The sequence below is a fragment of the Ictidomys tridecemlineatus genome, chromosome 5 (assembly GCF_052094955.1).
Source record: "Ictidomys tridecemlineatus isolate mIctTri1 chromosome 5, mIctTri1.hap1, whole genome shotgun sequence".
NCBI lineage: Eukaryota > Metazoa > Chordata > Mammalia > Rodentia > Sciuridae > Ictidomys > Ictidomys tridecemlineatus.
Window position 1 is genome coordinate 11,106,226 of NC_135481.1, and position 23,304 is coordinate 11,129,529.

Consider the following 23,304-nt stretch of genomic DNA (forward strand, 5'->3'; position numbering starts at 1 on the left):
AAGGCACCTGACATAAAGCAAGGAATGTAATTAATTCTACAAGTGGATAAAAAAAAGCTGCCACTCTGTTATTTTTATAGATGGCATAAATACAAAATATAGTATCAAACACATAATAAATATATTTTAATTTTAAACAGTCTAAAATGATTTTATAGGCTAGATTCTTTCCAAATCTTAGTATTGTTATACTTCTATCTGTATGTATTTCCAAGAAAAAAAATATTATTATTATTTGACTTTTCATGCAAAATTTCTTATGGAGGAAAATCAGAGGAAATAACTATTTAGTCCTTACTACATTTATTCTTCTCGTTTAAAGTAAAGAAAGCTCTATTCTGGCTTAAATCTCAGAATGTTCTAAGTATAGGTAATGGTCTTTCTGAATCTAATAAACGACATTGAGTGTCTGGGCCTGAAAAACTGAAATCCAGATTCAGGTTTGATGACTTCTCCAAGAAAGACTACTCTAGAAGGCAATGATTAAACTTTATCAAGTGATATTCCTATCTGAAAGGTCTTAATTACACCCATAAATCCCAACTTTATGTGATGAAATAAAGAAGATACAATGGAATGGAGCAAGAATGTCCAGGAAAAAAAGACGACAGGATTTAGTGCTTCATTAAATAAGAAAATTTTGCAAAAATTAAGATCCTGCATTTTACACTCAATGTTCCCAAATGAGAAATCTACAATATATATATAATATCTATCTAAAATGCACATAATTTGAAACACAAATTGATATAGCATTTTCAGAAGCAAGACAGTTTATCTAATAATTATACTAAAAATTATTCCTGATATTTGCTATGCAGGATACTTGGCATTGGTGAGTACAAGTACAGTAGTATTCAATCTTTCTAAATGGTATTGATTTTACTTTTTATTTATTTATTTTTTAAAAAATTTTTTAATATTTATTTTTTAGTTTTCGGCAGATACAACATCTTTGTTCATATGTGGTGCTGAGGATCGAACCCAGGCCACACGCATGCCAGGTGAGCGCACTACCGCTTGAGCCACATCCCCAGCTCGACTTTACTCTTTTTAAAAGAAGACTGGGAAGAATATCCATTTGGATGGTAGAATTCATTTAACATGTTGATGACTCAGAGTAAACAACCAAGTCTTTAGAACTCCAATATTCTAATATTCAGACAAAAGGAAGAATACGTGAAAAAGTATGTGTGGCAAAGGGACTCAAGTTCAGTGTAGCTGAAAATGAGGGCTGTGTATGTCCCTAAGCAGCTTTTGGTCAATATGCAAGAGCTTGGTATGCTAAGGAGACTTTCCCCTACCAAAGTGGAAGCAGGGGAGGGAGGCTTTTAAGAAAATGAATGGCATCATCAGATTTTGTGAAGAAACAGAGGGAATAGAAAAAGACTAGAATCTGAAGTTTGGTCATGAAGTTATTGCAACAACTCAGAACTGAAAAACAAACAACTAACTATAGCAGTAACAAGAAGGCCCAAAGTACTGACTTACTCTTGAATGATGATAAAGGTAAGGAGAGAGACTGATTCATTTAACAAATAATTGCTAGCTTGACAGAAATAAAGCCGTTTTAAGAATCTGTGTCCTTAATCTTGAACAATATAAATCCATTAAAAAATGTTTAAAAGTGGGTTAGGAGTTGGTGGTCATATGATGAACTTTGAAAGACTCCTCTGGCAGGAGTGTGAAGATATATTTAGAATGAGGCAAGATTACATGTGGCAAGAACAGGAGGCTACTGCAGCAACTGAAGTGACAATAGCTAAGAATACCTAGTAACTGAATGGTTGTATTGCAGAGATACCGAAGAAGTAAAATGACAAATCTTGCAAATGGACTGGATATTGAAGCTGAGGAAGAAACAAATGCCAGAGAAGATTCCTAAGGTTACAAAAGTGTGAAAGAGAAGCAAAGAGAAATAGTGCTAGCTTTATTTAGTTTTTTTGTTTGTTATAGTTATTTGAGTGAAAGTTTAATAGGCAAAAGAGAAGGAGCTAACAGAGAGGGGAAAATGTCAAAAAAGGGATTGCAGCTCAGTGGTAGAGCACTTACCTAGCATGTGTGAGGCATTGGGTTCGATCCTCAGCACCACATAAAAACAAAATAATAAATAAAGGTATTGTGTCCAAAAGAAAAAAAGGGGGGGGGATTCTTGAAGGCACTGGAGAAGATAGGAAGTAGCAAGGTCTAGGGCATAATAAGACTTCTGAGACACTACAGCAGGAAAGGATGGTAGAGGAAAACTAAGGCTTATAGATATTCCTCTGGCCCAAAATTTACTCTCTCATTGGCTTACTTTCATTAAACTTTTCTTCTGAAGTAAATACAATCTCACATGTAACTCTTATAAGTAATACAAAGAGGTTTCACATATGCTTTATCTTTATCCCAGACCCATGGTAGCATCTTGTAAAACCAGAGCACAATATCACTATCAGGATACCATCAGGACACAGAATATTTCCATAACCATTATACCTTTTAAAACTCATACATAACTTCTCTCCCATTCTCATCTTCTGATCAGCCATTGGCAGCTGCTAATCATGATTTCCAGTTTTGTAGTTTTGCCATTTTAAGAATGGTACATATCCAGGTGCACAGGCACACACTTCTAATGCTAGCTACTCAAGGAGGCTGAGGCCTGAGGATCTCAAATCCCAGGCCAGCCAAGACCCTGTCTCAAAATAAAAAGGGGTGGGGATATAGTTCATAGGTAGAATCCCCCTGGGTTCAAGCTTTGTACTGCCAAACACACACACACACACCAAAAAAAAACAAAAAACCAACTTTATAAATAGGATTGTATAGTATGTAATCTTTATAAACTCTCTTTTTTTACTTAGTATAATTCTCTGGAGACTGATCAATATTTTGTTCCTTTTATTGCTTAGTACATGCTATGGATCTACTATGATTTGTTTAACTATTCACTTAATGAAAGACAGGTATTAAAACACTTGTGCACGTTTTTGTGTGAATGTAAGTTCATTTCTATGAGATAAATGCCCAAGAACTTGAGAATGCAATTGCTAGGTTATGTGGAAGTTTTATAAAAAATGGCCAAACATTTTTCCACAATGCCTGTACCATTTTACATTCCAAACAAGCAATGTCAGAATGATCCATCCCATTTCTCTATATCCTTGCCAGAATTCAGTATTGCCACTTTTTTTTTTTAAGCTTTTCTGGAAGGAATGTAGTGATATCTCATGGTGGTTTTAATTTGCATTTACCTAATAGCTAATAATGTCAAAACACTTTTCTTAAATTTGCCAAGTGTAATTCTGTTTGCAAAACAGGTCTCCATGTCTTTTGCCCATGTACAAACTGGATTACATGCTTTTTACTCTTGAGTTTTTGAGAGATCTTTATATATATTCTAGATACTAGTCCTTTGTTGGGTATGTGGTTTCTAAATATTTTCTTCTACCTTGCAGCTTATCTTTTCATCCTCTTAATGGGGTCTTTTATGGAGCAAAAACTTTTTTAATTTTGATGACATTCAATTCGTCAAATTTTTCTCATATGGATGGTGCTTTTGGCATGAGGCCTAAAACCCTTTTGCCCAGTCCTAGATCCTAATTATGTATGGGTTTTCTAAATTTTTGTTTTATACTTAGGTCTGTGATCCATTTTAAATTAATTCCTATATGAAATCTGAGACTTAAGACTCATATTTTTATCTATGTATAAATGTAGGAGTATTCACTGAAAAGGATATCTTTCCTTCAGTGAATCACGGTTGCACCTTGCAAATCAGTTGGACATATCTCTGTGGGTTTATGCCTGGGTTCTCTATTCTGTTGCATTAACCTTTGTGTTGATATTCCAACAGTTCCATACCTCTTGATTACTGTAGCAGTGTAATAAGTCTTGAAATCAAACAGATTTATTTTCCTCACTTTTTAAAAATTGTTCTTACTATTCTAGTTCTTCCCTTTCCATATAAATTTTAGAATAATCTTGTTTATAAGAAAATCTTACCAAGATTTTGATGAGAATTGAATTAAGTTGTATTTCGGTTTGAAGAAAATTTGCACCAAGCTACATCCCCAGCCCTTTTTATTTTGAGACAAAGTCTAGGTTGCCCAGATTGACCTCAAACTTGCAATCCCACCTCAATTTCCCAAATCATGGGGATTACAGGTGTGTGCCATTACACCTGGTTCAATTTGAAGAAAACTGACATCCTTACTATGCTGAGTCTTCTAATCCTTGACACAGTATGTCTCTCCATTTATTTAGGTCTTGGATTTCTTTCAATAATATTTTGTGGTTTTTAGCAATAATTCCTACACAAGTTCTGTTAAATTTACATCTATTTCAATTCTTGTGGGTGAATGCAAATGGTACTATATTTGCAATTTTGGTGTTCAGATGTTCACTCCTAATATATAGAAAAACAATTAATTTTTAAATTTATCTTATATCCTGTGAACTCGATTAATTCTAAAGGGTTTTTGGGTTTTTATTTTGTTTTGTTTTTGGTAGGTTTCTTGGGATACAGACAAACATACTATCTACAAACAAAAATTGTTTTATTTTTTTCCCTTTCTGATCTCTATGCCTTTCCTTTTTCTTGTCTTATTGAATTGGCTAGAACTTCCAACACTATGACAATGGATTTCTTTAACTTGTTCCTGTTCTTAGGAGGGAAGGTTCTAGCCTTTTATCATCAAGTATAATATCTGATGTAGGATTTTTCAACTAAGTTATTTTTCTGGGATCTTGAAAAACAAGAACGCATGTTCAATTTTGTCAAATGCTTTATCATGAAAAGTTGGTTTTTCCTTTAGCCTGATAGTATGGTGGATTACAATGGTTGATTTTAGAATACTTAACCTTTCATCCCTAGAATAAACTCCATTTGGTCATGGCATATAAGTACTTTTTATGTATCAATGAATTCTATTGCTAATATTTTGTTAAGAATTTTTGTGTCTATATTCCTAGGAGGTCTAAAGTTTATTTTTGATATTGTCTTTAATTTTGGTATCAGGATAATATTAATTTCAACTCTTTCTTTTCAATTTTCTGGACAGACTGTATAGAATTGGAGTTAATTCTTTTTAAAATATTGATAGGATTCTTGAGTGAAACCATCTGGGTCTTGAGATTTCTTTTTCAGAAGTTTTGAAATTACAAATTCAATCTTCTTAACAGTTACAGGACTATCAATTATGTGTTTGGTCCACCACTCTATTTTTAGTACCTATTATGGTACCTGATATATTCAGCATTTAATAATTATTTGTGAATAATGTTGAACCGATGATAATCATAGAAATTATCACTTTTTAAAAATTTTTTTTAGTTGTAGTTGGACACAATATTTTTATTTAATTAATTTATTTATTTAATGTGGTGCCGAGAATCTAACCCAGTGCCTCACACATGTTAGGCAAGCGCTCTACGACTGAGCCACAATCCTAGCCTGAAATTCTCACTTTTTATATGAAAAAATTTATTTAGATCTTCAGAATGTCCTTCTATAATGATAAAATGTACAAGTTTTAAAATAAATCTATTCCGGTTTCTTACCCCTGGTATTTTAACATGTGGTCAATTAAATTTTTTTTAAGAATTTAACCTTTATTTTTTATGCATTTGTTTTTTATATGGTGTGGAGGATCAACCTAGTACCTCGCTCATGCTAGGCAAGCACTCTACCACTGAGCTACAATCCCAGCCCTTCAATTAAAACTCATGCTCTAAGAGCTTGAAATATTTTTCTCCTCTATTTCAAGATTCTCTATGTTGTAGTTAGCAAAAGTTTAAAAGAAATTTCTTTGAAGTCTTATAAGTTCTTCACCTCATATTTAGATAGGAAGAAAAACAGGAAGAAAGGAAAAAGCAAAACATGGGCAAAGTGGTGGGTGAATGGATGAATGATGAGGAAGAAATCAGGCAATATTGGGGATAATACCATTAGTTCTGCTAATGAATATGTGAGGAACAATCTGATTCATCATCCCCAGTAATCACTGAAGGCCGATCACCTAGCTGACTGAATAAATATTCCTTTCCATATTTGAAATAGAGCCTCTTTAAAATTAAATACAACTTCCTGATGACCACTTTCTTCATGTGGACTTTTCTCCACCTCAGAATGAAAATTAAAAGGCTATCCCCTGGCCCACGGAGGTATCAAGGAACTGAAACTGATACATATTTCTGACTAGTACAGCTCAAGTGTGTGTGTGTGTGTGTGTGTGTGTGTGTGAGAGAGAGAGAGAGAGAGAGAGAGAGAGAGAGAGAGAGAGAATTTCCTGCCCTTTGTCCAACTGAACCTCCTCTTCTCTTAGGGTCCCAGAGCCCTTGAAGACAGAGATTTGCAACAGAAAAAGATCTCCTCTCTCTTCCTCAACGCCTGTTTTAATAAACCTGCTTTTCTTCACCAGCCTTGGTCTACCAAATTTTAGTGGAGCTGAACAGTGGAAACTTCATTCCCAACAACATGTCTTGGCTACTGAGATGCACAAATTAAGATTGTCGGTTCACTATGAATAACTCAAGTAGGAAACTCAAATTTATGGCCACTAACCACATGAGACCTGTAAGACTTGAAATGTGGGCAGTATGATTGAAGAACTAGTTTATCTTATTTCATTTTAATGTACAAACTAAAGCGGTCTAAATTATTTTCTAAGCAGCACACCATATAAAATATTAGTATATTTAGTAGTGCACACATACTTCTTATTTTTTTAAATACTTTTTTAGCCGTAGATGGACACAATATATTTATTTATTTTTATGTGGTGCTGATGATAGAACTCAGTGCCTCACACATGCAAGGCAAACACTCTACCACTGACCTACGGCCCCAGCCTGCATACTTCTTACTTTTTTAGTGTGGCTACCAGAAAACTTTAATTTACATATGTGGTTTATATTATATTTTCATTGAATAGCACTGCTCCAATAGAGTGGTCCTCAACTGGGAGTGATTTTGTCCCCTACCCTCAAGCAAAGAACATCTAAAAACTGGAGACATTTTTAGTCATCACAACTGGAAGTGCTTTTAGCATCTATTGGGTAGAAATCAGAGATGTGAGTATATATCCTATAATGTACAGGACAGGTCTGTTTTGAAAACATGCCTGACTACTGCTATCATCACTATCACACCAGTTCTCATATGAGAGACAATTCAATTGAGTAAAGTACTCATTACATAAGGAAAAAAATGAGGCGGGAAAGGAGACAGAGGATAGGATGGGTCGTGTTAAGAGAGAAGGCTTTTGTGGAAGATGCAGAATTTGTGAATAGAGCAGAGCTAGTATGATTTCAAAAGGCAAAAGCAAAGGTTGAAGAATCCATTTGCTTACACTATTTGAGAAAGGAAAAAAGATTTTTTAAAATGATAAAAATGAAAGAGAAGACTCAGGCTAGTTGAGACTACAAGTTCTTGCAACAATTTAGGGAAGGAAACCCCAAAGCTGTAAGTTAAGTATATCAAAGTTTCAGAAAGAACAAATGGAATGATTATCCTTTAATATTTTGAAAGCATATTTTTTCTTTAAATATCATAATAATATTCAGCACATGAACACATTTCAAGGATGACATATGAGCATTATAATGTGTTTAAATAAAGTAATCATTTTTTATTAACAATAGTTCCAAAAAGGATGAGATGGTCTCAAGCTCAGACGGAAAAAGGCTTTCAGGCAGACAACATTTACCCTTCTGTGTCAAGTGTCTCCTCATTTTTCATCCATCTCATGGCTGGTGCAGGAAGTCCTGAAGCAACACATGGCAACACTGTGCTCTGACCAATGACTCTGACTAAGGAAGAAGGTTGTTTCAAAAATACCAAGTTGAGTGTTTCCTCGGGATCTAAAAAGAATTTAAATAAAAGACAAAGCACTTTATCAGTTAGTCATAAGGAATGTCTAACTCCTATTCAGTCTTGTGGGGCTTTTTATGACAAAATATTTTAAGCAAAAGCGATACAAGAAAATTACATTTAGGGCTGGGGTTGTGACTCAGTGGTGTAGCACTTGCCTCACATACGTGAGGCATTAGGCTTGATCCTCAACATCACATAAAATTTTTAAAAAAGTATTGCATTTATCGACAACTGAAAAAAAGAAAAAATCCATTTAAAATAGCAAACATTTATCAAATAATTTCTATATGCAAAGCATTGTGATAGGCTGTTTAGGGATCTTAAAGCAAAACAGTTATAGTTTCTGCCTTTAGATTAAATTTACTTACTGGTCAAACAAGGGAGATTTGACATGGATCCTCTTTATTTTACAACATTAATGTCACGAGTGGTTCAAACAGTAGAGAAAATGAACAAGTTCAGGACTCTTGAAATTCTCTCCTACTCATAGGGATATGAGAGGTTTCCTGTCCTTCCCTGGATTTATTATTTCTGAAAATCTTTCTGTATTTCATCTCATTAACTTGCTCACTTAGTCCGTCAATCCTTGATTTTGTAATGCAGCAAACTAAAGTTACTACTGTATTTGTGTATCCTTTATTCAGATAAAGAATTAATGTGTTCATTTTATAGAGCTGACCTCTTATGGAAATGTGAAAAGGCTATACTCCTGTGGGTAAAAGATAAAGTTCTTTATTTAATAGGGTGATATTAACTTAATGTTAATTTTGAGTGGAAAAAAAGACCATTCTGAGGCAGAGGGATATAAGTCATGTCACCACACTTAGGAAAAGGTGTTCTATGGGCCATGGTAACAACTACCAGAAATGGTTTTAAACTTGTCCAGTCCATTAATTATGGTTCTTTAGTCATGGTAACAAGTAACCACTGCCTAACAGATTAATGACACCTCACTTCAGTGAATGTGCCTCTGAAAGCCAACCAATAAGGGATAATCCTGGGCTTTAAAAGTCAATCAATCAAGGACAAAGTCATTCACTGCTGTAACCTGCCTCTGCCTCTTTATATATATACAAACCAAAACAATGCCTTCAACAACAACAAAAAACCAAAACAAACAAACAAACTATAGAAGATCAGCAATCAGCTTTTCTTGAGAAGACTGTCTGACAAGCAAAGCTCTCATAGACATCAGTCAGCAAAATATTCAGCACTGTTTTTGCTTTAGATATCGAGTAATGGTCTCATCCTTTGACACTGAAAACCTTGTTTTCTTGAATCAAATTCTGAGAATTTGCTTGAATGCTATGCTAGGTGTAAAGAAGAAATCTACCATGTCAAATAAACAAGTCAGGAACAGAATGGTCAGGAGGCTGAGGTAGGAGGATTTAGAGGCCAGCCTATCTCAAAACAAAAAAGAGCTGGAGATATAGCTAAGTGGTAGAATACTCGCCTAGCATATGCTAGGCCCTGGCTTCAATTGCCAGTGCCAACCAAAAAAAAGCAGGGCTCAAAGGAAGTAGAATGAAGGACACTGCTTTTGGCAATAATTTTCCCCCTACATTTATTTACTTACACATATTTAACTGAACTTTGATAGACTCAAATAAACAAATTTGTAACAAATATGTATTGGTTTCTATGTGCCAGGAACCATTCTTCACATGACATGAAATCCCCTACTCTTGACCTTACATACTAATGGTGGGGGGGAGAGACAACAAACAATACATATGTCAGATGATGATATGTTCTGAAGTAAAATTGAGGAGGAAGGAGAAGCACTGGAGGTGGAAACAGAAGGCTGTAATTTAATCAGAATATTTAAGGAAGGTTCACTGATATCTGAGCAGAGATAAGAGGGTGAGCCAGGTAAATAGGATTCCAGGCAGAGAAAATGGCAAGTAGAAAACCTCTGAAGTAAAAACATTTGGAATTTTCTATAAGCATAAGGTGGTTACAATGACAGAGTAAGGGAGAGAAGATCAGGAATTGGAAGGGAGGGGCAAAGGAGGGAAGTGAAAAGATTACATAAAGTTGAACAGACCAAGAACTTTAACTGACATGGAAAACCACTGGTTTTGAGCAAAGATAACTGGGGTTGCTGAGAATACACTGAGACAGAGACAGGGTGTACTTGCCTAGCATGCATGAGGCCATGGGTTCAATCCCACATATGGCAAAAAATAATAATTAAAAATTAAGAAACACTGAGACAGGAATTAAATGGCAGGGATGGTAACAAAAATGAAACAAGCTGCATTTTAAAGCATTAGTTCAAGGTCCACTGGGAACACCATCAAAAGTCACATCCCATAAAATAGGTTTCCACTTTGTAAGGCATTCCATTGGTTAAAAATAAGCCTATAAAATAGTCCTATATTACCACAATCTCTGCCCAAACAATGTAGGGATGGCCCAATTATATTCATAAACTTTAATCTGAAATGAGAACTATGGAAAGGATCAGGCACCCAGCAATGAGAATAGAAACTGAAAGGTCATGAAATATCAAGGAAGTAGAGGGACTATAATGAGCCACAGTGAGAGGAGGTTAATCGTAAGGGAGAAGCTGAACAGCTGAGAAAATACATACAAAACCAATTATGAGCAAAGCCAGTAGGAGCAGAAAGAATGAGAAGACACACAAAAAAACAGGCAACACTGAAAGAGGAGCTGAGTTTACATGATAAGAGGGAGCAGCACAATAGAGAAGCAAGAGCTCTCATTTGCTAGTGTCTCCAAAGCTACCACATTAAGTTACCACCTTACCCATCCTTTATATGAATTAGCCTGAGTTAGTCTTAAAATCTTACAAGTAAAAATGACCTAATTATAACCATACTCTGTTGTGGGGAGAAATAGCAGCTTGACCAAAGACATAGGGCTAAATATCTTCAACCAAGAAGAATTCAATTAGATATGGCACATACTTTTTTACTTGATAATTTTAATAATATATTCACCAAAGAGTGGATTGTTCTGGCCTATTTTTTGTTTACTCCTGTAAAAAACTGAGACTCCTTTTACTGATAGTTAATACATTACACCACATATTAACAGTTTTTATTTTTTAAAAAATAGAAAAATTTTTATCCATTTACAAACACAAAACCATCAGTTCTGATAATGAGTTAATACCTGGAAGAACTTTCAATTCAGCTTCATCACTGTACTTTGGTGGTCCACCACTTTCAATTATGCAGCGATATAGTCCCCCATCTCCTTCAGTCACATTACTGATAACCAGCGTTCCACCTGGAAGTTTGATAATTCTGTCATCCAGAAGAAGAGGCTGTCTGTTCTGTTCCCACCTCACAAATGGAACCAAATCTGCATTAACTTCACAATTCAGAATTGCACTGTTCCCAGCATAAACTGAAGAAGGTTCTGGTTGACTGGTAAATCTTGGAAGTCCTGGACAATAAAGGAAAATGGGGGGGGGGGGAGAAAAGTAATTAACTATTACTTAAAACTTTAGTCAAGGGAGCCAAGAGCAAGTCAGTCCATGTGGCCACAACATATGGTAGCATCAGGATCAAGAAGGTCCATGCATCGCGAAACCGGCTACATACAGGAATAAAGAGTAAATAAGTTAAATGTACCAAGGATAATTGTAGTCAAGATTCCTCACAGTAGGAAAAGATGCAAATATTGCAAATATGGAAAAGGACAAGGATAGAATAAATTCCAAGGTATTGGTCTACAATAAAGACATCAGATAAACTCATAGCTTTATATAACTACAGATGCAGAATTATATGTAATATACAGATATAAAACTATTTGTGAAATATGCATATATTTTACACACAGCTTATACATATGTATTTATATTATTATATTCCATACAGAGGATCCAGAATCAGTGTCACTCCAGTAGCAATAAGTACATATGGTGACTTTATCCTTATTTCCAAATAATATTCTCCACTACAAGGAATCAGTGCTTCTTGGAGAAATGGCTGATTCTAGGACCAGATCAGGCAAAGTACAAGAACAACTGGGTTCCTTCCTTTATGCTATAAGGTAAAAACTCATAACATACAGTAAGAACTACTCAAATAACAATGGGTATGTATAAAAAGACACATACAAATCAAGATTGAAGGGAGTTTCTTCTGGCTACATCTAGAATAATGTAATACCAAAAGAGTCCAAGAGATACAAATGACACATGTAATCCTAGATCAACAGGAAAGAAGACAGCAAAGTTTCAGCTTTTGTTTTTTACTATAATAAACACTACTGAGACAATCTGTGAAATCTAAATTAAGTGGTATTAAGATTAATTTTCTGATTTTGATGGATGCCTGTAATTATTTAGGAAAACGTTCCTGTTTTTAGCAAACATACACTGATGTTATTCAGGTAGGGGTAACAGGGACAACATGTCTGCAACTTACAACTATTAATGGTTCAGAAAAAAATACATACTTGGGGAATGACACAACAGATGTGGTAAAATGTTAACAACTGGGCAATCTGGATGAAGTTACATGAGATCTTTTTGTTCTATTCTTGAAACTATTCCTTAAGTTTAAAATTACTTCAAATAAAATGTTAACCAAAAACTGTGGTCATAAGAGCTCTATAGATGCCACAGAATGCAGAGACAGACAGGGTCAGTTCTGGAGTCACGTGCCTGAATACAATTCCAACACCATCTTTCATGGATGTTACAAAGTTGGCAAGCTATTTCGTCTGTCTCTCAGCCTCAATTTTGCCATCAGTAAAACGAGAAAAACAATAGGCTTCAGAGGGTCACATTTTTAAAATTTATCTAACGTAAATAATTTACATATAATATACTGCTTATTGCATAAATACTCACTAGCTACTACTGTTTTAACAATATCTAAAAAGTGACTCAGGAACCTATGCTCTGAACACAGCAAAATGTTTAAGGACCAGAAAACAAATTATGAAAAATAATTACAGATTTTCTAGTTTTATGATGGTAAATCATTCCAAATATAAACAACGTATGGGTTTTCTAGCCCTGGCACAATTTTTCCTTGTTTTTCTCTTTTAATTTCAAGGTGATTTTTGAAGAAATGAAATAAAGGCAAAATTATCCTAATATGTACTTTTAAGCAACCAGAAGAAAACCAGGAAAAAAGGGACTGACCAAGATAGATCCAAAATCTAATGAAGTTAGGGGAAAAAGGAATCTTAAATAAAACCAAAAACTGCTTCTATTTTGTTAAAGTTAAAAGGACTTTTGAGGTCTTATAAAAATTAGTAATTTTTAAAAGTATAAACCCACAACAACATATGAGGAACTGGCAGGCAAGAAATTTCAAAAAGTTTCTGAATAGGAAAAGCAGATGGGGCAACCAGCAACTGACATATCAAGGCAGAGAATGCTGCTGCTTCCTGTACTCACATGAGGGAAGTCAGTTGTCCTACTGCCTTTCAAGAGAAGAAATTGCAGAAGAAAAAAGAGAATGAAAGTTAAGACACAGAATTGGCAAGAAGGGATTAACAACGACTATATTCTCATTTCTCCCACCATGGGGCACAAAATATCACCCACAGCCAGGGTATTCTCTAGGCAGGAAAGCAGAAATTTCTGTTGTGGAGAAATCAAATAGCACAGAGAAAAAGCAGCCTTATGTTTAATTCTATGAACTATCTATTTAATGTTCTTTCAAAAACTTCCCTGCTTGCTAAACTTAGCTGGAATCAGTTTGAGTGTTTGCATATAAAAAGCTCTAAAGAGTCTTTTAGAATGGTAATTTGACAGTATCATTTTTAAAAATTATCTTATTGATATACAATTTACATACCAGAAAGTTCACATTTAAAGTATACAATTCAATGAATTTTTCATACATGAAGAGGTGTGCAACATTCACATCTAATTTCAGGACCTTTTTTTTATCATTCTCAAAAAGAAACCTTGCTCACTCCCCATTCCGTGTATTATTCCCCTCCCTATCCCTCATCACCACTAGACCATCCCTAGGTCAGCCTGAGAAAATGACTTAATCTACCTTCAATCTGTATAGATTTGCCAATTCTTGACAACTCCTATATATGAGATCACATGAATGTGGTTCTTTATGACCTGCTTCTCTTTTTTTTTTAGAGAGAGAGATCCTTCAATATTTACTTTTTAGTTTTCGGCGGACACAACATCTTTGTCTGTATGTGGTGCTGAGGATCGAAGCCGGGCCGCACGCATGCCAGGCAAGCGCACCAACGCTTGAGCCACATTCCCAGCCCTATGACCTGCTTCTTTAACCCAGCATAATATTTTTAGTTCATCCATGATGTCATATGAGTTAAGACTTCGTTTCTTCTTACTGCTGAAGAATATTCCATTGTATGAACAAACCAGACTCTGATAACTCATTCACCACTTGATGGACACTTAGATTATTTCCCCTTTTGTGCTACTATGAATAATGCTGCCATGAATAGTCATGTGCAAATTGTTGTGTGGATGTAACTTTTTATTTCTCTTGAACAGATACCTTAGGAATAAAACTGCTGGATCTTATGGTAACTCTATAGTTAACATTTTGATGAGATGACAAACATCCACACACAAACAAGGTGCCCTATGATCCAGCAATCCCAATTTTAGTAATCTAGTTTACAGAAATGAAGATTTGCAAAAAAGCAGAAAGCAGTTCACTACAGTATTATCTATACCATCCAACAATTTTAACACACATACAACTCATCAAAAAATAACTGAATAAATCACAAATACAATACATCCGATGCAACTATTAAAAAGCACTTCCATTCATCCTTTAGATATATCCAGGCCAAGAGTGGGTTAAGTAAGTCTCCTACAGAACCCTATAGTGACCACAGAAGTCTGCCCTTCCCTCCCTCTCCTCCTCCCTCCCCTGTACTAAGGATTACATTAAAACTGTCTGCTAAGATACTGTGTCAAAAATGTTTCCTGAAGAACAGGAGAGCTAAATCTGGTGGAAAACGGACCAAAAAAGAGGGGGGGGGAGAGGGAGGGAGGGAGGATAGAACCACCAGGAGCAAAGGTCAAGGCAGAGAATAAGTGAAAAAAAAATAAATAAAGATCAAAATATTCAGTACTGCTAGTGCTAAAACTGTGCTGAGTGTCATGTGGTAGCACCAGTGGTAAGGGGGATAAAGTGATAAGAAATTAGCCTGGAGAAATAGGTACCAGCTTGAAAAAAGAACCATGAGGCCTTTAAAAGGGTTAAAGGGTTTAGATAATAACAGTGTTATTATCTAAATGAACCACTGAAGGGTGAGAAAGTGCTCTGACCAGTGTGGAGACTAGATTGAAGGAAGAAAGAATGAGATGGCAGACAAGTAGATACAAGGCTGTGGTAAGGGAAGTTGAGGAGCTGTCTCAAGAAAAAGAAAGTATAATGATACAGAAAAATTGGGAGGCAGAATTCACTGGATTTGGTAATGAGATGTAGGGGACAGTTGAGAGGAAGGAGTCATGAGTAAAACTCAGATAAAAAATATTTAAGAACATAAATGATAACCAGAAGCCTAGCCATAATGACACTGTAGAAGTCATTATGCTAGTTTATTTATCATACACATTGGAGAAAGCATGGCAGATGGGTGAGAGAAAGGAAGGTTGAGAGAAAGGAGGAAAATGAAAAATGGAAAATTGCCAAAGAGGCCGTTTATTTTACTCCTCTGATTTTTGCATCTTCAATCTGTGATTATGGAATAATTACAGTGTCTTTTTGTCATACCCAAATTCAACTTTTGAGTAGTTAACTCCTAAGACAAAAAGAGTTATCATCCTCTGAATGAATGAGCAATACACTCTGGAGTGAGTAGGAGATCAGCAACTATAACTCGGAAGAGGGAAAGAGATAGGAGACTACTGTCTCAATCCAGTGAGATTCCATTCTCACATGCCAGCTTTTCATCAAGTGAGAATAAACACAGGATTTACAGGAAATTCCATTTTCTACAACATGACCCTTAAGAAAAACTACTTCATTTGGAATTCAACTAAAGGATCACTATATGCATCTTAAGAAACACTGGTGTTCACTACAAAGCAGACATGACTTATTTAGAAACCACATCTTATTTCTCTAGATTCTTAATTTCTCTTAACACTTTTCATCATTATTCAAATAAGGATGTTCCAAAAGGGAGTGAATATTCTTCCCTTTACAAGTTTCTGCTCTTCACCTTAATATATATACGTGCGTGCTATAAATTTTCAATTATTTAATTTTATGCCTATCCCTTGGTTAAGGCATAAAGGCACCAGAATTATGGGTTCGCTATAAGTTTCAAAAAACTATCCCAAATTATTATGCTCGGTAGGATAAAAGTCAGCTGTCAAAGTGATACAGTTTTTCTATATAGCTTCTGCCATTTCCAAGTTATAAATTAAACAAAACAAAAGAAACAAACAACAACAACAAAAAAAAACTGTCATACCTCTGACACCAACTATACCATAAAACAAGCTGAGTTGGACATTGTGGTATATGCCTAATCCCAGTGGCTCAGGAAGCTGAGGCAGGAGAATACCAAGTTCAAAGATAGCTTCAGCAACTTAGCAAGGCCCTAAGCAACTTAGCAAGACCCTGTCTCAAAAAATAAAAAAATAAAAAATAAAAACGGGCTAGGGATGTGGCTCAATGGTTAAGCAGCCCTGGGTTCAATCCCCAGTACCAAAAACTATTAGCTTGTTCCATACAGAACTGAACAAGCCCTAACATAGTACTATAACTTTGGTATATAAATGCAAAGTTGATATTTGTTAAATGTTCTTTTATCAATTAAATGAAAACTCCAAGAAAATGCTTTTATTTAGATTTATCCTGAATAAAAATATGATTTGCAAGCAAATCACTTAATAAAACTTACCTGCTACTGTCAGCTTGGCTGTTCTGCTGACAATAGTTCCAAGACTATCAACAGTGGCCACACACTGATAATAGCCTTCATCAGGTTTATTGTGTTTGGAATGCACCACATTGCTGATAAATAAAGATCCATCTGGAAGAAGCTGGCGTCGATCATCTGATACTAAGTTTAAAAAAGTTCCATCTTTTTTCCATTCGATTTTTGGAGAAGGCTCAGAGTATGCTGAACAATTTAATATAACAGAGGAGCCTCTAACTGAGAGTGTATCCACTGGTTCCACCAGAAAATAAAATGGAGTGAATGTTCGAATGCTGGCACCTACAAGAATAAAGAAAAAGAACAAATTAGGCAAAACTTCCTCCTACCACTTCTGTAAGAAACTAAAATATGTTCACAAATTATTTCTAAGCACTTATGTTCTTTAGGTATGATACATAAATATAATCACTTTACTCTGAATATCTAATAAGCAAAATTTACTTCTTATTAGCAGTCAAATTTGACTCATTTAGAACATCAAAAAAGAAAACCTTCTATTTGAGATAAGTCTTCTTAGATGATGTAACTATTAAAAGTTTTATTTCAAACTCCACAATGGATTTATAAATATTTAAAATTGCTGTATGCAAAGTGAAATTTTCTATAGAACATGAAGCAGAAAATTGAAACAATTCTTTGTTAAGCTTTTTATGTTTACTGACTGCCTATATTCTGTTCACAAATTCACTATTTATAGCTCTTCTGCATTTTTCTAATAGATTATTTATTCTATTGAATTAAAAGCAAACTTTGGGGTTTGAGTTGTAGCTCTGTGGTTGAGCAGTTGCCTAGCATGTGTGAAGCACTGGGTTTGATCCTCAGCACCACATATAAATAAATAAAATAAAGGTCCATCAACAACTTTAAACAAAAAATTTTAAAAAGCAATCTTTGATCATGGCTATCACATTTTGAGAATATCCTTTTTCTATTTGGCCTTCCAATTTTTCTTATAAGAAAATAAAAAATTATAAACTACATAAAATTAAATCTGGTAGAATTACAAAGGTCTTTATCCCAAGATTATAAAAAATTTTAGTCTTGCTTTTGTTCTCTTAATTTTGTTGTTTCATTTTCAACATTTAATTTTCATCTAGAATTCACTTTGATGTAAAGAACACAGGAGAAATCAGAAATTTTTCTAAGTGTCTGGTCAATTCTTTAAACATGGGAAGAACAAAATTTAAAGAAAACATTTATTACAAACTTTATCTCAGGGAAAGCTTTCCAACTTAGAGCTTTACCTCTTTCCTTAAAACACACACACACACACACACACACACACACACACACAAACAAACAAAAAACCTCTTGCTGATTACCTTGCCTATAAATAGCTCAAATCATAATCAGTCCAAAAAATGACAGTAAGACTGTTTCTCAAATACATAAACACATCCCTTACTTATAATTTACATTATGAATTTAAGAATGGCACTGATTTTGAACTATAAAATGAGTGATTAGTTCTAAAAAGCATAAAATACAGTGGCAGAAGGAATGATATTCAATTATTTAATATTCAATTGCTTATAGCAATAAGCAAATATCAGTTCCAAATCCAATCACTTAGCACTCCACCTCCAAACATTACAAAGGGATGTTAGAAAAGAATTTCACATCTCCATCCCCATTTTATGACTATGAAATACATTTCTCAAGTCCAAAACTCTTGAAAAATGAGCTTAAGAATTTTTTTCAAAAGTAACCTGCATTATTTTCTTTCTTATTACTATTAAAATTTTTATTTTGCATTTATATACTAATACTAGAGTAAAATAAATAAAAATGTAAGCAAAAGGGAAGTACAGTATCATAGCTTAAATTATGGTTCTTTTTCTTTCCTGTGTAACTATTACATCTTTATAATGACACCTGAATTTAAATACAGGAACTTAAAAGAAATAAATGTATTAGGTTGGCAGTCAAATGTGCAAATTAACTATTTCAAATATTTTATTACAGATACTAACAAATAAAACCCCAAACTTTTTTAAAATTCAAACTTTTTGCCACTTAAAATACCAAATATAAAATAACAATATATATATCAATTTAAACATATTATAGTTTAACATTCTGCCTTGCTTTGATTTTTTCATTTTAAAAATCCATATCCATTAAAAAGCAACTTGAACAAAAAACTACATATAGTCAAAAAATAAGGTAAAATTGTATTCATAGGGAAGCTTATAAAATGCCTTTGAAAATAAGGGCATTTCACGGGCTGAGACTGTGGCTCAGTGGCGGAGAGCTTGCCTAGTGTGTATGAAGCACTGGGTTTGATTCTCAGCTCCACATAAAAATAAATAGTTGCCTGTTGACAACTAAAAAAATATTAGAAAGAAAGGCATTTCAAATTTACCAAAAAAATTCATTCTATATTATTTAGAATACATAGCATTACTTAAATATTTATGGATATCATTTTTGTATTTTATTGCTCTAGTAGGATGGCAGTGATCTAAGATACTCACTCTTCACTTAAAACCTATCAAAAGGTTTACCACTGCCTTTTATGTGAAAGTCTAAAGAAACTCCTTAAGTGGACCTCCACTATGTGACCTGGCCTCTGCCCATCTCCTGCCCCCTTGCCATCACTCACTCTCCTACTGGTCCTCCTCAAGCTTTTGTCCCCTTTGCACCAACTAGTCCTGCCACTACCTTTCTCTCTAGTCAACACCTTGGCTTCCTTCGGGCTCAGCTTAAACATAATTTTCCCTGAAGTGCTGTCTATTCCTAGTGCCCAGAAAGATTGGTTTATCCTATTACACACAAGCATAGCATATCCTTTATCCACACAGCACCTCAAATGTTCTTGATCTTTAAACAGTAACAACATATTTGTTAAGGCAGAGAGGTTCTGAAACTTTCTTAGCTCCTGGTGCTTATTTTCTCAGTACATTTGTTTACAAATTCCCTAGGCCAAGGTAAATCTAACAGTTCCATTTATTTAATATTTAGGTGTTACTATAGTGACCCAGCCACATCAATGTTCATAGCAGCTCAATTCACAATAACTAAACTATGAAACCAGCCTAAGTATGCTTCAACAGATGAGTGGGAAAAAAATATGGTGTATATATATATACATATACATACACAAGGGTATACTACTCATCCATAAAAAGAAATGAAATTATGGCATTTGCCAGTAAATGGATGGAACTAGAAACTATCATGCCAAGTTAAATAAGCTAATCCCTCAAAACCAAAAGGCTAAATTTTCTCTCTAATATGTGGATCCTAGCTCACAATAAGGAGGTGAGGGAGAAGAGATAGGGAAGAATAGAAGTACTTTGGATTAGACAAAGGGGAATGAAGGGAATTGGGGGGGGGCAATAGGAATAGGAAAGACAGTAGAATGAATTGGACACCACTTTCCTATGTGATTACATGATCAATGTGATTCTACAACATGTACAACCAAAAGAATGAGAAGTTATACCCCATATATGTATAATATGATAAAATACATTCTGTTGTCATGTATAATTAATAAGAATTTTAAAAATGAAAAAAAGTTAAGGGCATACAAATGATAAGTATTTCTGTCCTAACAAGTTAGTAGTAACCTTCTGAAAAAATAATACACATTAACTGAAAAAAACTCTAATTTCATTTTTTAATAACCACAATCAATTATTATGGGATATATGCACCTATTGGGCATTACACATCTTCTCAAATTTAGGAATTATTTTAGATACTGCCACATACATTTCCTATTCCACAATGATTTCTACATGGCACTTTCTTTTTATCACAGCAAAAACTAAAAGCCCAATTTCACAAAGAATCACAGTAATGAAATGAAAGTGGGAAAACAGAATATTCAAAGCATCTTTCAGTGTTCAACAGATGTTGTTGTTTCCGTAGAAAGTATGAATTATGCCTGGAAGTTCTCTGAGGTACCCCAGGGTATCTTAGGGTACAGTTTGTGAACTACAGGCTAGAGGTCTATCTTTTTGCACTGTTTTATTCAACCATATTTCAGTATATACCTAACACAGTGGATGATAACAACCTCTAGATTATATAATCAGATAATTTCTAAAAACTTCCACTAGTCAAAGTATTAGTAAGATCACAGGTTCCGTTCTAACACTAGCCAATTATTATCACTCTCTCCTGTGCTAAGATTTAAGAACAAACAGAGTTTTTATAAATTCTGGTGAGTTTTTTAAAAATTATATGGAAGAGCTAGGCTCCATGGTGCATGTCTGTAATCCCAGCAACTCAGAAGGGGAGGACAGGAAGATTCCAAGTTCAAGGCCAACCTTGGCAACTTAGAGAAACCCTGACTCAAAATAATAATTTTAAAAAGGCTGTAAGTGTATCTCAGTAGTACAGCACTCCTGGGTTAACACACATATACACACACATAGTAAAACAAAGCCAAGAAAAGCCAAAATACTTTTATAGAACAAAGTAATGGACTTCATTCATCAGTTAACAATATTTATAAAATATAAATATTTTGTAACTAAGCCATTATGGTTCTTAAACAGGAGATTAAAAAAAAAGTCATGAAATCGGCTATAAAGCCTAAAAACAGAGAAGTACATATCTTAAAATGCATGGTGCAATAGAGATGACATTTTAAATCAACCGGAGAAAAGAATGAACTATTCCATAAATGTTATCAGGACAACTGTTATCCTAGTCATATGGGGAAAAAAATGAGATACATACAACAGATAATAGTCAACATTTATGTTTCCATGTACCAGATACTATCCGAAACACTCATCTTCCCTATTTTCCAATCTTGTAAATTCATTTCAGCTTCGTTACGACCTGAGGAGATAGGTCTTACTGTCATTCCCATTCAGGAAAGGAAAATTAAAGCACAAAAATGCTAAGTAACTTGTCGAAGGTCACATGGGTAACAACAGAACCAGAGTCTGTGATCTTAACCACTATAATGCCACTGAATACAAAAATAAAAATGCATTCCAGGCATATAAAAAATAGGTAATAAGAATCCTTGAAGATATTTTAGGAAAACAGAAGCACAGTCCTGGAATTAGACAACCTTTTAAATCAAAACATAACAGCTCAGAATTAGGAAAGAAAAAATAGATGAGCTTCACTTTCCTACATTTAAAACACAATGCATACACTTTTTTAATGGCAAAATACGGAAACAAAGCAGACAAAGAATGAACTGGAGAAAAAAAAACTGTATCACCTACAACAGAAAAGGAGTTTAGAAGTTTAAACCACTCAATAGAAAAATGGCTAAGACTATATTTCAGTAAGTATTTTCAAATATATGTGGTAGGATGGATATGATCCATCAACTATAGTTCAATGATCCTACCTGCCTTAGAATATTATGCAACAAGAAATGAGCTATATTTCTGTTGATCTGGAATGAGTTTTGTGATAAACAAAACAAATGCCAATGAATATAAGTTATACGATGTCATATGCATATCATTATGTGAGCATTGGGGTAAGTAGGAAGTGTATATCAGATTGTCAACACAGATTATTGGAAGGGGAAGAATAGAAAGGGATAAAAAAATCTCCTTTTTTGCATATAAAATAATCTCATGATAAAAATCAGTTTGTTAGACAATCTTTCTTGGGAACAGAGGATTATTTTTTAAAAGATCTATTACCATTTTTTAACCACTTTTTGTTTGTCATAGTAGGAGGGTTATAGATGCTCCCAAGCTGACTTCATATAAAAACTGTCCTTTGTTTCTCACCAGGGTCCAGATTTCCCATCCATGTAGGTTTGCTTAATATTAGTTTATTATGGCCAGAGTCACTGGACAAATTATTCTGAAATAAGCTTAATGATCTTTGTCTGCTATCTTCTATATTCCCAAGTCTCTGCAAATTTCTCACTTCTTAATGGAGTAGCTCACTTCTTGATAGATTAGTCCTCACTTTTTGATAGAATACTTCACACCTCTTGATAGAATTCCATCTTCTAAAAGTAAAATAACCACAGGGAACTTGTTTCAGTTGTAAACCCCTTCCTTCAAATATCAACAAATCACCATCACTCACTATATATCTTAATTATGTGGCCAATAATAATTCTAAAATTTATTGTACACCAAGTAAAAATATAACATATGGTTTTGAATACCAGCAGAAATAAAGTATATCTGTCCTATTAGCCAAAGAGGTTTGAAATTTAACAACAAAAAAGCAGAGAAAGAAAAGCATTTTTGTACACCTACAAATGAAAGCACTGTTTAATGTTCTTCAGTATAAGAAAATTACCTCTTTATTATAACTAAGAGGTCTTCATATTTCTTCTGACCATTCCATCCCATCCAGTCTCTAAATGCTATAGTTCATGTGTCCCAATCCTTTAGTATCTACTAACACAAGTTCTCAATTTATACTTAAAGTTGAAAAACTGGAAAAATTAAAATAATTTAACATTCAAAGAGCTCAATTAAATGCATTCATGTTATTGATTACTCGAAGACAACACTGAAGAGTTGACAAATTATCTGCCACTTTGCTATATAAAAATTAGTGTTCCTTGCTCCAGAGCTCAGTATCTCTCTGCTCTCTACAACTAA

The 23,304-nt window shown here is 34.3% G+C and overlaps 1 protein-coding gene across 13 annotated transcripts in view; it reads right to left on the reverse strand.

The window, feature by feature from the left end:
• Neo1 (neogenin 1) overlaps positions 1-23,304 on the reverse strand; it is a 227,141-nt gene that overhangs the window by 133,343 nt on the left and 70,494 nt on the right. For all 13 annotated transcript variants that reach the window (XM_078049332.1, XM_078049330.1, XM_078049328.1 and 10 more), the window contains exons 2-4: positions 16,712-17,029; positions 11,000-11,275; positions 7,692-7,845 (exon numbers count right to left, since the gene is read on the reverse strand). In XM_078049332.1, coding sequence (XP_077905458.1) covers positions 7,692-7,845; positions 11,000-11,275; positions 16,712-17,029 — 748 coding nt within the window. The remainder of the gene's footprint in view (positions 1-7,691; positions 7,846-10,999; positions 11,276-16,711; positions 17,030-23,304) is intronic.